At 29.3% G+C, this 12,902-nt stretch overlaps 1 protein-coding gene across 1 annotated transcript; it reads right to left on the bottom strand.

Moving 5' to 3' along the window:
• Positions 1–453: 453 nt before the first annotated feature.
• LOC131955014 (dual oxidase 1) lies at positions 454–11,870 on the bottom strand. Its single transcript, XM_059318892.1, has 20 exons — positions 11,834–11,870; positions 11,186–11,424; positions 10,280–10,370; positions 9,984–10,081; positions 9,295–9,505; positions 8,914–9,007; positions 8,447–8,628; positions 8,240–8,318; positions 7,751–7,950; positions 6,594–6,738; positions 5,984–6,069; positions 5,728–5,821; positions 4,895–4,944; positions 4,616–4,718; positions 4,116–4,294; positions 3,625–3,854; positions 2,770–2,931; positions 2,083–2,238; positions 1,620–1,748; positions 454–1,424 (listed from the first exon to the last, which is right to left on the bottom strand). The coding sequence occupies exons 1-20, from the start codon at positions 11,868–11,870 to the stop codon at positions 1,302–1,304; spliced, it is 2,688 nt and encodes an 895-aa protein (XP_059174875.1). The 3' UTR covers positions 454–1,301.
• Between the last annotated feature and the right edge of the window lie 1,032 nt (positions 11,871–12,902).

Here is a 12,902-nt window from a genome sequence, read left to right as displayed (position 1 = left end):
CGGCCACCAATTTTCTCACTGGTAAGGTTAAAATTAAAAACAGTGTTAACCAGTATTTATTACGGTTTTATGTGAAAGGTAAATAAATAGGTGAAAAAATTACGATGTAAAATCACATGTTTAATAAAATATGTAACTTACATAATAAAAATTCTAAAAGACAAAGCAAAACAAAATGGTGTGACAAATAGTTCTAACATTTGTGTTGTCTGCAATCAATCAATGAGATGACATGGTAAAAAAATTTCATAAAAAACGTTTTAATAACAAGCTTTTATGTAATGATGCACCAATTAGTAGAAAATAAATTATACACTACTATTTAAATTACTATAAAGAAAAGCTTGGGTCTCTTCTCAAATATTAGTAAAGGTATCCAATAGGTACTAAAGTACTAAAGTGACCCACGCTTTTCTTTATAGTAATTTAAATAGTAGTGTATAATTTATTTTCTACTTTTTAGTGCATCATTACATAAAAGCTTGTTGTTAAAACGTTTTTTTATGAAATGTATGTTCAGTACTTTACATGTTTTATTTACAATAGTGTTACATGTCTAAAAACCATTGCGCGTCTATTGAACGTGATGGCACAGCTATTAAACCTGATGGCGCAGCTATTGTCATTGAAAGTGATGACGCGTGTGGTGTGGTTGGATAGACATGCCAACTAATTCGGTCCAAATTTTAATTAATTCATAAAAAATTAATTAGGCATCCAATTAAGTCAAATTTAGTTTCAGATTGCATTGTCTTCATGTCTTGACCCACGTGCCAACTGTGAATCGTATCGGTCAAGTAGAACTGTCCGAATTTTCACTCCTACGTTTCGATCTAGACTATCGACAGACTGACGACTGACGACAGAGGAAGTGAGTTAAATAAAAGCTTGTAAAAAGCACAAATGAGTATTATACTTTTTAAATATTTAATATGTAACTGGCATTATAATTTTAGAACACAAACTAAAAGTAAAAAACTTACATTTTTATAAAATATTTGCAAAATACTGGAGTTGATCTAAAAATACCCTTTCCAAAATATCCTAAATATTAAGTCTTTCAAATGATTAATTTGATATAGATATACAATATTTTATAAGATCAAACTTAAAAAATATTTAAAGCCATGTTATAAAACTAGGCCTCATTTTGTAAACAATACAAATTTTAAGAGTTTTAAAAGAACTGTTTAAGAGATTTGCAATCAAAATGTGAAATTCAAACAAAAATTATATTAAAATTTGCTTTTAACCAGATCTCTATTGCTGTGGACATTGAAATCTGTGTAACCAATCAGATTTTAAAAGTTTTCAAAGTAGTGGATCAGTGAAGGGCCGGTGTAGGAGTTGTTTTCTGTGCAAGCTTGCTGAACATTTCTTGTCATAGAAGGAGGGCCACAGCTAAAGACACCTATCTGGTGGACCTGTGGATGTTGTGATACATTTAGGGAAGTACTAAGCAACAGAGAATATAAATTAAAAAACAACTTGCTTTAGGTGATTCTTTAAAAGAGTTGACATATCATTGAGGTTGGTTCTCAAACTTTTTTAGTGTTTAATAGTATTCAAATATGTTTTGAGTTTATTATTACGGTTAATACTAATTTTTGAACACTTACATTTTTATGCACAAATTTGATGGCTTCAAAAAAGTCTTGAAACTTTGGACGGCCAAAATGTGTTTTTGCTCTAAGACCAGTAAACATACTCACACCAGCAATTTTCTGGAAGTGGCGCTCACATATATACTAGGGGAAAAAGAATTACAAACCATAAACTACTAGTTACAAAAAATAGAGCTGGAAAACATATTTATTTGCAAACAATAAAATGCTTAATTGCACAAAATAATCAACAATATTAGGTATGTTAACATTAGATAATCAAATAACCATTTAATTTACAATAAATGTATTGCTTCGAAAAAAACTCTAGATTTTAAGTGTTGAAGCCTATTAACTTGTTTTATACTCTGTTCACTTCAGTAATAGTAAAGTAATAAGGCTGAAAGTTTATCAGGGAATGTTAACTTAACTATAGTGCCTAATAAAGGCCTCTAAGTGACCATAAAAGTCAACCCACCAACATGGTGGTCCTAAGGTCAAACTTTTCCTTGAGCTGTGTGATACAAATCTGGACATCAACAAATCCTTGAGTGTCTGCAGCCTCAACTTGTCTGATGATCTCAGTCATCCACTCAAAACTCTGCTGGGTTCTTGTCACCCACACAAAGTAAACCTTTTGTTTTTATAAAGACAACACAATAAATAATTAACTGCATGATCTTGTCACCCAAACAAAGTACACCTTTTGTTTTTATAAAGACAACACAATCAATAATTAACTGCATGATCTCAGTCATCCACTCAAAACTGTAGGTTTCATGCTACCCACACTTTGGAAAACATATTGACATTTAACAGGGTTAAATTTTGAGCAATTGTGTGCTCACATACTTGGATATTTTTTTTTCAAATTCTCTACCAAAACCAATATTCCATCAATACTAGTAAAAAACTAATGGAGAAACCAGACGTCAACAGCTCTCAATATGAATATACTCTATTAAGGACTAAATTCTGTTTGTTACACATAAAAAGGATTAGATAAATAATTTCACATTGTTTTTTTAAATATATTTTCTCAAAGTGTAGTGTTTTACAAATTACTAAAAAATGAACTAAAAAACTACAAGCTAATTTTGTTATTTTAAATAGTTTTAACACACTGAAAACATGTTTGGTTAAAAATATAATCATGACTCCCCACCTTCTGACATGGTATCCTGGTGCTGACATCCTTGGCTCTATGAGCAATGTCTTTAAGGATGGAGGCAAAAGGTGTGACTCCAATCCCTCCCCCCACCAACACAGAGACAGGAAATCTAAACCAGTCTTGGTGGCTTTCACCAAATGGTCCATCTATATAAGCCTAGCAATATACAATCATGGATGTTTATTTCATCAATTAAAACAGTTAAAATGTTGTAAATTCAACATGTGGATTGCTTAAACAATATATTAGAAAATATATTTTAGTGGCTAGCATTTAGTCAATTAAATATCAAACTATTAAAATAAGGAAAAAAAGGAACTGTTTTTTAATATTGAATAAAACAACATTTCTGAAGTGTGTGTGTGTGGTGTGTGTGTGTGTGTTTTGTGTGTAGGTGTGGTGAAGGAGTAGGGTGTGGGGTAACATTTTGTGACAATGTATAAGGAGGGGCAAAGGTTTAAAGTGTGAAATCACACTTTTAGCATTTTAAAGATTTTAACCTAAAAACTAAATAAATGTTAGCTGTTATTTAGAATTTAAAAGACATTTCCTTATTATAAATACATTATATAGAAATGGATCATTACACTTAATGTTGACCGAGTTCTGTAAATATGTTAGAAAGACGTCAATGTTTTGAAAATACAAAAACTGCAATTTTCAGGGAGGTGGTATATTGAAGTGTGTTTTCGATTGAGGGTGGGGATTTGGGAGGTAAAAAAAGCTTTAAAAGGATGGTGTCATTTATGGATAAATCTTAACCATGAAATTAAATAATGTTTAGGATTAACTGGGTTTTTTTTCATTCAATTTTGAAATATGCAATTGAAAGTCAAAAGGAATTATTACCTTTGGAAAGTTGACTTTATTAGGATTGTTAGGATCAAACAACTGCCTTAAATTATTGGTCCATGGCCCAACAGCTCTGAAGTGTAAGCTGATGTTTTCTTCATGTGGGGCGGATGTTAGTGTGAAGGGGTGGTACTCTCCCTTGCCTAGCTGTGGAATGGCTATCCTGACCCATTGCCCAGACTGGTAGTTGAAACCCAGGGGTCTCTTGATTATTATATTTATCACACCTGGTGTACAAATGGTAAAAATGTTCTTTAAATTGATTAAAATTACAGCACTTACAGACCAAATATTCTATGAGCGACTGAAGTAAAGTTAAACTTTTTCTCTTAACATTAAAGTGTAAATTAAATAACAGATAATTTGTGGCAAAATATATGTAAATTATATAAATGTGATTGAGATTACTATGTTAAGTACTAAGGGTAGAGATTAAGGTCAAGAACTTTAATGCTGCTGTAAATTAAGGCCACAAGACAAGGACATACCAGATGGAAGTAGAACTGCCTTGTGGATGGGCAGAAGAACTTTGTTTCTGCTGACTGATACCAGTTTGTCCAAGACAAATAGAACCATTGGCCCAAGGAAATAATTTGGCCAAAGTGGTACTTGTACCAGACGAGCATGGCCATGAAGAAATAGCAGGATGTAGATCACAATGTACAGACTGAAATAAATTTCATTATTGATGAGAATAAACTGACCAAGTGCTTATGCACACTACGCTTGTTTTAAACATTAAAAAAGTCTAAAAATGTGAATTTTGTCTAAGATGAACTGCTTTTCCACTTCAAACTAACTTTCATTTCATATTTTACCCTCACTTTTACTTAAAATAAATTCATAAAATAAATTTCTAAATTAATTTTAAGTTATGAAAAAAAAATATGATTGATTATAGAATTTTATTTCTTTTAACAATTTGTAAAGGCCTATAATATTACCTAGGCCTATTTTGAAAAAAAATTAAAGACTCTGTAAATCTTACTTATGTGTTGCCCTAAAATACTTGAAGACATTCCGCCTGGCATATGGCATGGCAAAAACATACATCACAACAATTACAAAAACCAAGGCAACGCCTGTTAGACCTGTACATACAAAATATAGCTAAAAATAATATTTTATATAAAAATACATTCCTGTATTTGAGGAGCAAAGATAACATACACAACTATAACATATTCAACTTAGGTCAAATTTTGCTGATGTGTAATAGGTTAAATTTTAATTAGTAGGCCCTATATTTAGAATTATATTGACCTACCTGTTATAGTTTGATAGGTCCAGTATTGGAAACTTGCTAAAACGTGAGTTCTAAACAACAATACAAATCAATAAATGAATATGTTTTACTGCTTCAAGTTGAGCATTGGTTTCTAATAATGTTAATTATTTAATGAAAAACTAATCTTGATTCTAGTCATCTATATATATATATATATATATATATATATATATATATATATATATATATATATAAATAAAAATATATATATATAATGTATATATATATATATATATATATATATATATATATATATATATATATATATATATATATATATATATATATATATATATATATATATATATATATATATATATATATATATATATATATATATACAGATGACATGCATATATATATATAAATATATATATATATATTTATATATATATACACACACACACATTATATATATATATATATATATATATATATATATATATATATATATATATATATATATATATATATATATATATATATATATATATATATATATATATATATATATAAATATATATTTATTTCTATTTTTTTAAATTTGTTTATATATATATATATATATATATATATATATATATATATATATATATATATATATATATATATATATATATATATATATATATATATATATATATATATATATATATATATATATATATATATATATATATATTAACAGTTTTACATCAGATTAGGACTAAATGTTATATCTGAAAAATGTTTCTCAAAAGTGTATTTAACAAAGAGTGAAATATCTCTATAATTTATTAATGTAAATGTTACAAAATGGTCTCTACACTCACGGTCTGAAAAACTCAGTGAAGTAGCAGTTAAGGTCAGAAGAGGGCTGGGTTGCAATGTGATAGAAGTTGATCACATGACCAATCACATGTATCACTGTTAGAACAACAATACAAAATTTAACCATCTAATAAAAATATACATTATTTTTTCAGTTTATTTAATCAGAAACAATCACATTTTCTTTTTTAGGTTGCTGCTTTAAAGTTTTAATTGATAAGTACGTTTTTACTTATCAAATAATTTTTTTCTAATTACCTGTAAATAAAACAGCCAGTGCTGCTATAAAAATGTGCATGTCATGTGCATTATCAAAAGGTATGTACCTGTGTACGAATGTTTCCCTGCAAAATAACCAGAATGTTTTGAAGTTTAAATATAAAATTAACAAGAATATTGGATTAATTAGGTGACATGGAAAAATAAAATAACCTATCATCACCTCATTGTATCCATTTTGACAAAAAAATTACATTTTTAACCCTTTAAGTGCTGGAGTTAAAACAATTATATATATATATATATATATATATATATATATATATATATATATATATATATATATATATATATATATATATATATATATATATATATATATATATATATATATATATATATATATATATATATATTCCTTAATATAATCTAAAGTATGGCTTAAAATAACAAGAGAAACATCTATTTCTGTATAAAAAAACAACTGAAGAAAATTATGTTGAAATTAAGGAAAAAGTCCAAAATGAATATAGAAGCAATGTAATAAGTAAAGGTACACATTTCCTATGCCAAATGCTTTTTTAAAGTAATGATTAGAACCTTTTCCCAAAAAAAAATAATTGCTAATTCACTGTCAAAAAGCATTCACCTGAAGAATGTTAAGGTGTTTTTACTCATGGTGACCAGGAGACTGGAGTAGGTAAACATTTGGGCACTGGCTGCACCTCTGGTCACAGAGACTCCGTAGCCTGCCATACGTCTCAGGCCAGCATGTTCACGCTCAAAAGAATAATCTGAACACATGGTTTTACATTCATTTAGTCAAGCAAATAATCTGAACACATGGTTTTACATTCATTTAGTCAAGCAAATAATCTGAACACATAGTTTTACACTCATTTAGTCAAGCAAATAATCTGGACAAAAAGTTTTACATTCATTTAGTCAAGCAATAATCTGAACACATGGTTTTACACTCATTTACTCAAGCAAATAATCTGAACAAATCGTCTTACATTCATTTAGTCAAGCAAATAATCTGAACAAATCGTTTTACATTCATTTAGTCAAGCAAATAATCTGAACACATGGTTTTACATTCATTTAGTCAAGCAAATAATCTGAACACATGGTTTTTCATTTAGGAAAGTAAATAATCTGAACAAAACGTTTTACACTAATTTAGCCAAGTAAAATAAACCGAACATGTAGTTTTACTATTATTTAGCCAGGTATAATAATGAGAATAAATTGTTATACTCTCATTTAGCAAAGAAAATAATCTGAGCACAGTTTTACACTCATCCAATACAATAATCTGAACATTAAGTTTTACAATACATTCATAAAATAATTATATATCTTTAATAGCACATAGTAAAAGTAAAGTAAGAAAACTCTTTTCAAACTGGTTGTCAATGGTGCTTTGAAAAGCTTGAATGATGGATATTACTCTACATTGCTCAAGTTTTTATAAATCATAAGCATTACATTGTTCTTTTGTTGATTTGCATCATAAATCATTTTTGTAATTTCAGTGTTTGTTTTACTATGAAGAAATGTATTAGAATACTACTAGATAAAACTATCACTTGGATTACATGTGATATAATTTTGTTAGGTTTGGTGTACCATTTGGTCTAAGCTCAGGAAAATCAACTTCCCTAATAGTTTGAGTAAATGGGACCAAGAGGCAACACAAAAAAAAATTTAGTATTACATTTTCTGTGTACAAGTCACCGACACCACAATATCATAAATGAGAATTAAACTGCCACTGATTGAACTCAGCAGAGCCAAACTCACATAAAGCTCTTTCAATAAATATTCCCAAAGTCACCAGTGTGTAGAGAGTCACCCAGAATATTTGTCTGTTGTGGTTGCTGACATAGCGGGTGAGTGTGCGGAGAAACATCCCAGTCTTTGTCTTTGGAGCTGTTTCATTTTTAGATGTCAACCTGACTCTTTGATTTGCAGCAGGAGCCATACTAGATCTAACAACCGTTCTGAAAATGGATAATTTGATAATATTGCAAGTTATAAAGCATAGTGCTTATTTCACTGTTGTATTAAGTCAAAACAAAAATCTCACAGCTTATCATTTGAAAATACATTAATTAAGTGCTGCAAAATATATAATAAAACGTGCAAAAATAATATGCACTCACTGTGCAAAAATATATACAGTTCATAAATAATAAATAAATTTGATATTCTACTTGATTTTCTTGTTAATCTTTAATACTCACTCATATCCCTCAATAAAAGATTTTCTTGTTAATCTTTAATACTCACTCATATCCCTCAATAAAAGATTTTGCTCTATCCCTCACTGTGCTCCTGTGTTTGCCTAGTTTTGCCACACCTCCACCAACTAATCAAAATTTTAAAAAATAATTTATTTACACATTCACTAATTTAATCCTGAAATGTGTGTATGCCAACATGTCTCTAATTTAAATTAAAAAGCCTAGTTGACACTTTAGTTGAAATAGCACACACCTTCTAAGGTCAATACTGCTGACTTCCACAAGCCATCATTGCCAGAGAACATAATATTTTTAAAGTCTTCAAAGGTCAGGTAACCCTCGTCATGCTTGCCAGCTTGTTGAAAGACTGTGTCCACCATACTGTTTATATCTAGTGCTTTCGTATCTGTTGCTTCATTAAGCTCCAACAGAGATCTATACGAATAGTTTAATAAAATTATTAGCACATGGGAAATTTCCTAAACAATATTGTACAAAAATAATAAAATAATTTTTTTGAATTATAATAATAGATGTATTTTTTGCAAAGTTAGTGTTTCTTGTTGTATTTTTACGAAAGGTTTAATAGGATTGAAATGTAACAAATAGATGCAAAATTATAATAATATATAGTAAATAAAAAGGATAAAAAAATTTAAAGAAAAATAATAAAATAATTTCTTTTCTAAAATAGTTTCTTCAGGCAAATTTACACATTACCTAATCATTTTCTTATAGTTTTCCTTTGATAACTTTCCTTGTCTGTTGGTGTCAAACATTTTAAAGAACATTCGAGCCTTATCTTCTGGTTTACCTGTTTGGTAAAAAGAAACAAAGACGCCATAAGTTTAGATAAAATATATTTTATAGCTCTAAGTAATAATGAAGTTCAGTGAGCTGGAAGATAAGCCTGGCAAGAATTAAAGGACAGAAGCAACCAATACACGGCCATCAAAACAGTATCTAAGCCAGTTAGATGGTTTGTCGAGGCCTGCCTAGCTAATGAGAGATGCCTCCTGAGCCAGTGATGTCCATAAAGAAAGAAAGAAATAACAAAGTTATGTTTTTAGCTGGACGCTGTGAAAGTAAAATCTTACAGACCTGAAGATAAAATACCAAAATAAGCTTTAAACTCCTCAAATGAAACAAATCCATCTCCTGACGAGTCCACCAACAAGAACATGTTCCTGACAAACAACGAGTGGGGCTGAAGGCCAAGGGCATCAGCAAATTCAGTTCTGGTGAGTCTAGTGGACAGAACTTCCTCAGTTTGATCAGGGTTGATGTTAGTTCTCATGTCCCCTCCGGATAACTGGGTGATGGATAAAATAAATGGAAACAGTTTTTGATGATGTAGAGTTAGGCAAGATTAGAAATAGGTCAGATGTCAAGCAATGAATCAGGTAGAGTAGCCAGCAGATGAGGACTATTGAGAAATGAGCAGCCAGATGACCGGTCACATGCTAGAAATCAGTTGAACATAGATATTATTGGGACTAGCAGATAGTTGAGATAGTAGAGGTAAAGTGTAGGACAGCGGACTTAGGCAGTTAGGATTAGGAATAGATTGATGTATTATATATATATATATATATATATATATATATATATATATATATATATATATATATATATATATATATATATATGCATGTGTGTGTGTGTGTGTGTGTAAAACTTCTTCATCAACTCCCTCACCACACAGTTTAAGTTTTGCTTGGCTAAATATTTTGACTTAAAATAAAAACACCACAAATGTTGGTAAACAAATAAATAAAATTACTATTTACCTCATTTAAAACACTTTTAAAAAATCTGGCCAAAACTTCTTTTCTCTGATCTATTGTTAAGGCCTCCCTCCACATCACATGTTCAGCCAAATTTGGAGCTAAAATCCACACAATAATAAAACTGTTACATTTTTAAATTTAAAAAATAATAGTTAATTATCTATTTTGCTATTAACAGTAGTTAGGAAATTTTTTGACATCTAATATATAAAAAACATAAGTCAATTGCACAATATATTGTTTTTGTAGAAAACTTAGGAAGATATTTTGGACATATATGTTTTTTGACATCTTACTTGGGCTATAATCCCATCCATGTTTTTGAAAAAACTCAAACAACTTATTGAAAGCACTATCTCTTTCTTGTTGAGATGAAAAATAGAGGACCTGCAAAGACAAGATAAATTTGTTAAAAGAGGAAATGAATTTGTTTTTTCTAAAATATATAAATACTAGATAAGTTAGTTCATTAAATGACAACCCATCAAATTAAAGTGCTAGTTTAAATTTTTTTATAAATGTAAATGAATGTGACAATTAAAAAAAAGTTTATAACCAAGGGAAAACACTCTGATTATCAGGAACAGTAACTATCTCTACAGAATTACACACTTTAGTGTGTAGTGCAGTAAAAATATTTGGACAGGGATCAAATAGCATCACAAAATCAAGGTAAGAATTATAGAACATAAAAGGCGACATTACTTTCATTGAGATGAGTGAAATTGAGATACATGGCCAGCTAGCTACAAAAAGATCAGTCATCACTCACATATTTTTTCAATGCTCCCCATCATTTTATTGGAAGTGAAACAAATTTAAGAAATTACCCAAAACATGAATATACCTATAATTAAAATTGGTGGGGAGTGCAATGAAACAATAAAATATTAATTGGAAAATTCACACACAAACTTTTAAAACTGTTTAAATTTTACTTTCTTTCCATCTAATACACAGACTTCCAAAATGTTATGAGGTCCACCCCTTATTATATAGTCGAGTCATCCACACAAACCAATACAATTGCAAAAATATGTTTTTGTTTGGTTTAGTCTGCAAGTTTGCAACCTCCAACAAACAGTTTCCTATTATGAATTATAGACTGGGAACCTGTGCTCTATTAGATTACCACTGACTCTTTTATTTACATTTCCAATCACATAAATGATAATTATCCAAGCTAGTAGAAACAGACTCACTAGATCTATCTCCCCTGGGATGGCCAGCATCATGAGTTTATTTCCCTTGTCGCTCGACCGAGTAGCCGAAGCTTTGCGCTTGCTTCCATCACCGTCGGATTTACGTCTGAGATCCAGCAAACGTATGACCTGTCCACTGACATTAGAGATAAAAACTTTCATCCTATCGTCATTCAACTCGACCTTGACCTCTCTGCTGTTTAGCTGACCGTAGGTGGTCCTGCCAACCCATTCCGTTGCTGTGGGGAAATGCCATTGTAAAGATATATTTTAATTTTTTAAAAACATTCTTGTGTTCATAACTTAGTTTTAGATTTTAGATCTAAAGACATTGTTGGTGTAATATTACATACATATCATAAATATGCAAATTTTACACATAAGATGTCTCAAGTGTTTTTTGCAAGATTTTACCACTCTTTAAGAACCACCATGTTACATATCTAACGTGTCATTTTACAACCAGGCCAACCCCCCCCCCTTCCCCAATCAATGAAGTCTTTATTTTTCCAGTCATCTGTCCATTGAGTGGGTAGAGGAAGGCTGGAGCATGTCCTACCCCTTTTTTACCTCTCCCATTCGGAGAAAATACAAAAAAATATATAAAGTGTGTAGAAAATATATGCTTGAACCAGTGTCTTCCCCTACCCTGATCCACGGAAACTACAGGCATCCCCCTGTTCATTGTATGCATTTAGAAAATAATTAATTGCTGTGAAAACAGAAAAAGCCTGAAATGATTTAATTCAAAATTAAATTATAATGGTATAGCAAACAGTTTGAACTTAACAAATTAACAAATTTTGTATTAATAAAATTCATAACCTACCGTAAAAATGACTGGGACCATCAGAGAATGAGTGGCCAGAATTAGCAATATTTTTGGCGAGGGATTTCTTTCTCAGTTTAGCCAATAAAAGCATGATTCCAACAGTAACTAAACGTATAAAAATTCAATATTCAATATATTTATAAATAAATAAATAAATAAATAAATAAATAAGTAAATAAATAAATAAATAAATAAATAAATAAATAAATATATATATATATATATATATATATATATATATATATATATATATATATATATATGTATATATATATATGTATATATATATATATATATATATAAGTATATATTTAGAAGTATATATATATGTATATATATATATATATATATATATATATATATATATATATATATATATATATATATATATATATATATATATAAGTATTAATGTATGTCAAACGATTTAGTGTTTCAAGATGTGTATACTAAAGAAGAATTAGATTTAAAAGTATACTTACTTGGCACTGAAATTACAATGGCTGCAATTGTGATAACAAAAGGGACCTCACTCCCAGAAAAGTAATCATAATGTTGTAGAGGCACACACACCTCATGGGTTTCTGTAGCATTTACAAATGGGTCGATGCATCTACAATCCATTGAATCGTTGCGGCTGTCATTATTTATGTTGTTTTCTTTAGACAAAATTATTCAATTTAAATTATACGCCAACTTTTAAAATAGAGAAGAATAGATAAACTTAACTGTTTCTGTCATGGAATACAAATCTATAAGCCTACTTTACAATGCAATGTGTATATTTTAAAGAAATGGTGCATGTATTTGTTTTTTTTTATGTGCTAGATTCTATGTATGTCTGTGTAGGGGATTGAATAATTTATTTACATTTATATTTACATG

The sequence above is a fragment of the Physella acuta genome, unplaced genomic scaffold (assembly GCF_028476545.2).
Source record: "Physella acuta isolate Inbredline_101_S28 unplaced genomic scaffold, ASM2847654v3 ptg001047l, whole genome shotgun sequence".
Lineage (NCBI taxonomy): Eukaryota > Metazoa > Mollusca > Gastropoda > Physidae > Physella > Physella acuta.
Note: the sequence above shows the minus strand (reverse complement) of the source record. Positions and strands in the feature narration are given on the sequence as shown.

What these genes read in the sequence shown, in the direction of transcription:
- LOC131955014 (XM_059318892.1), bottom strand. Translation starts at nt 11,870, where the DNA reads ATGAACAGGGGGATGCCTGTAGTTTCCGTGGATCAGG. An exon ending in TTTTGGTATTTTATCTTCAG is followed by an intron (nt 9,008 to 9,294) that starts GTCTGTAAGATT and finishes TTTACCAAACAG; the next exon opens with GTAAACCAGAAGATAAGGCT. An exon ending in TCAAATTTGTGCATAAAAAT is followed by an intron (nt 1,425 to 1,619) that starts GTAAGTGTTCAA and finishes CAACATCCACAG; the next exon opens with GTCCACCAGATAGGTGTCTT.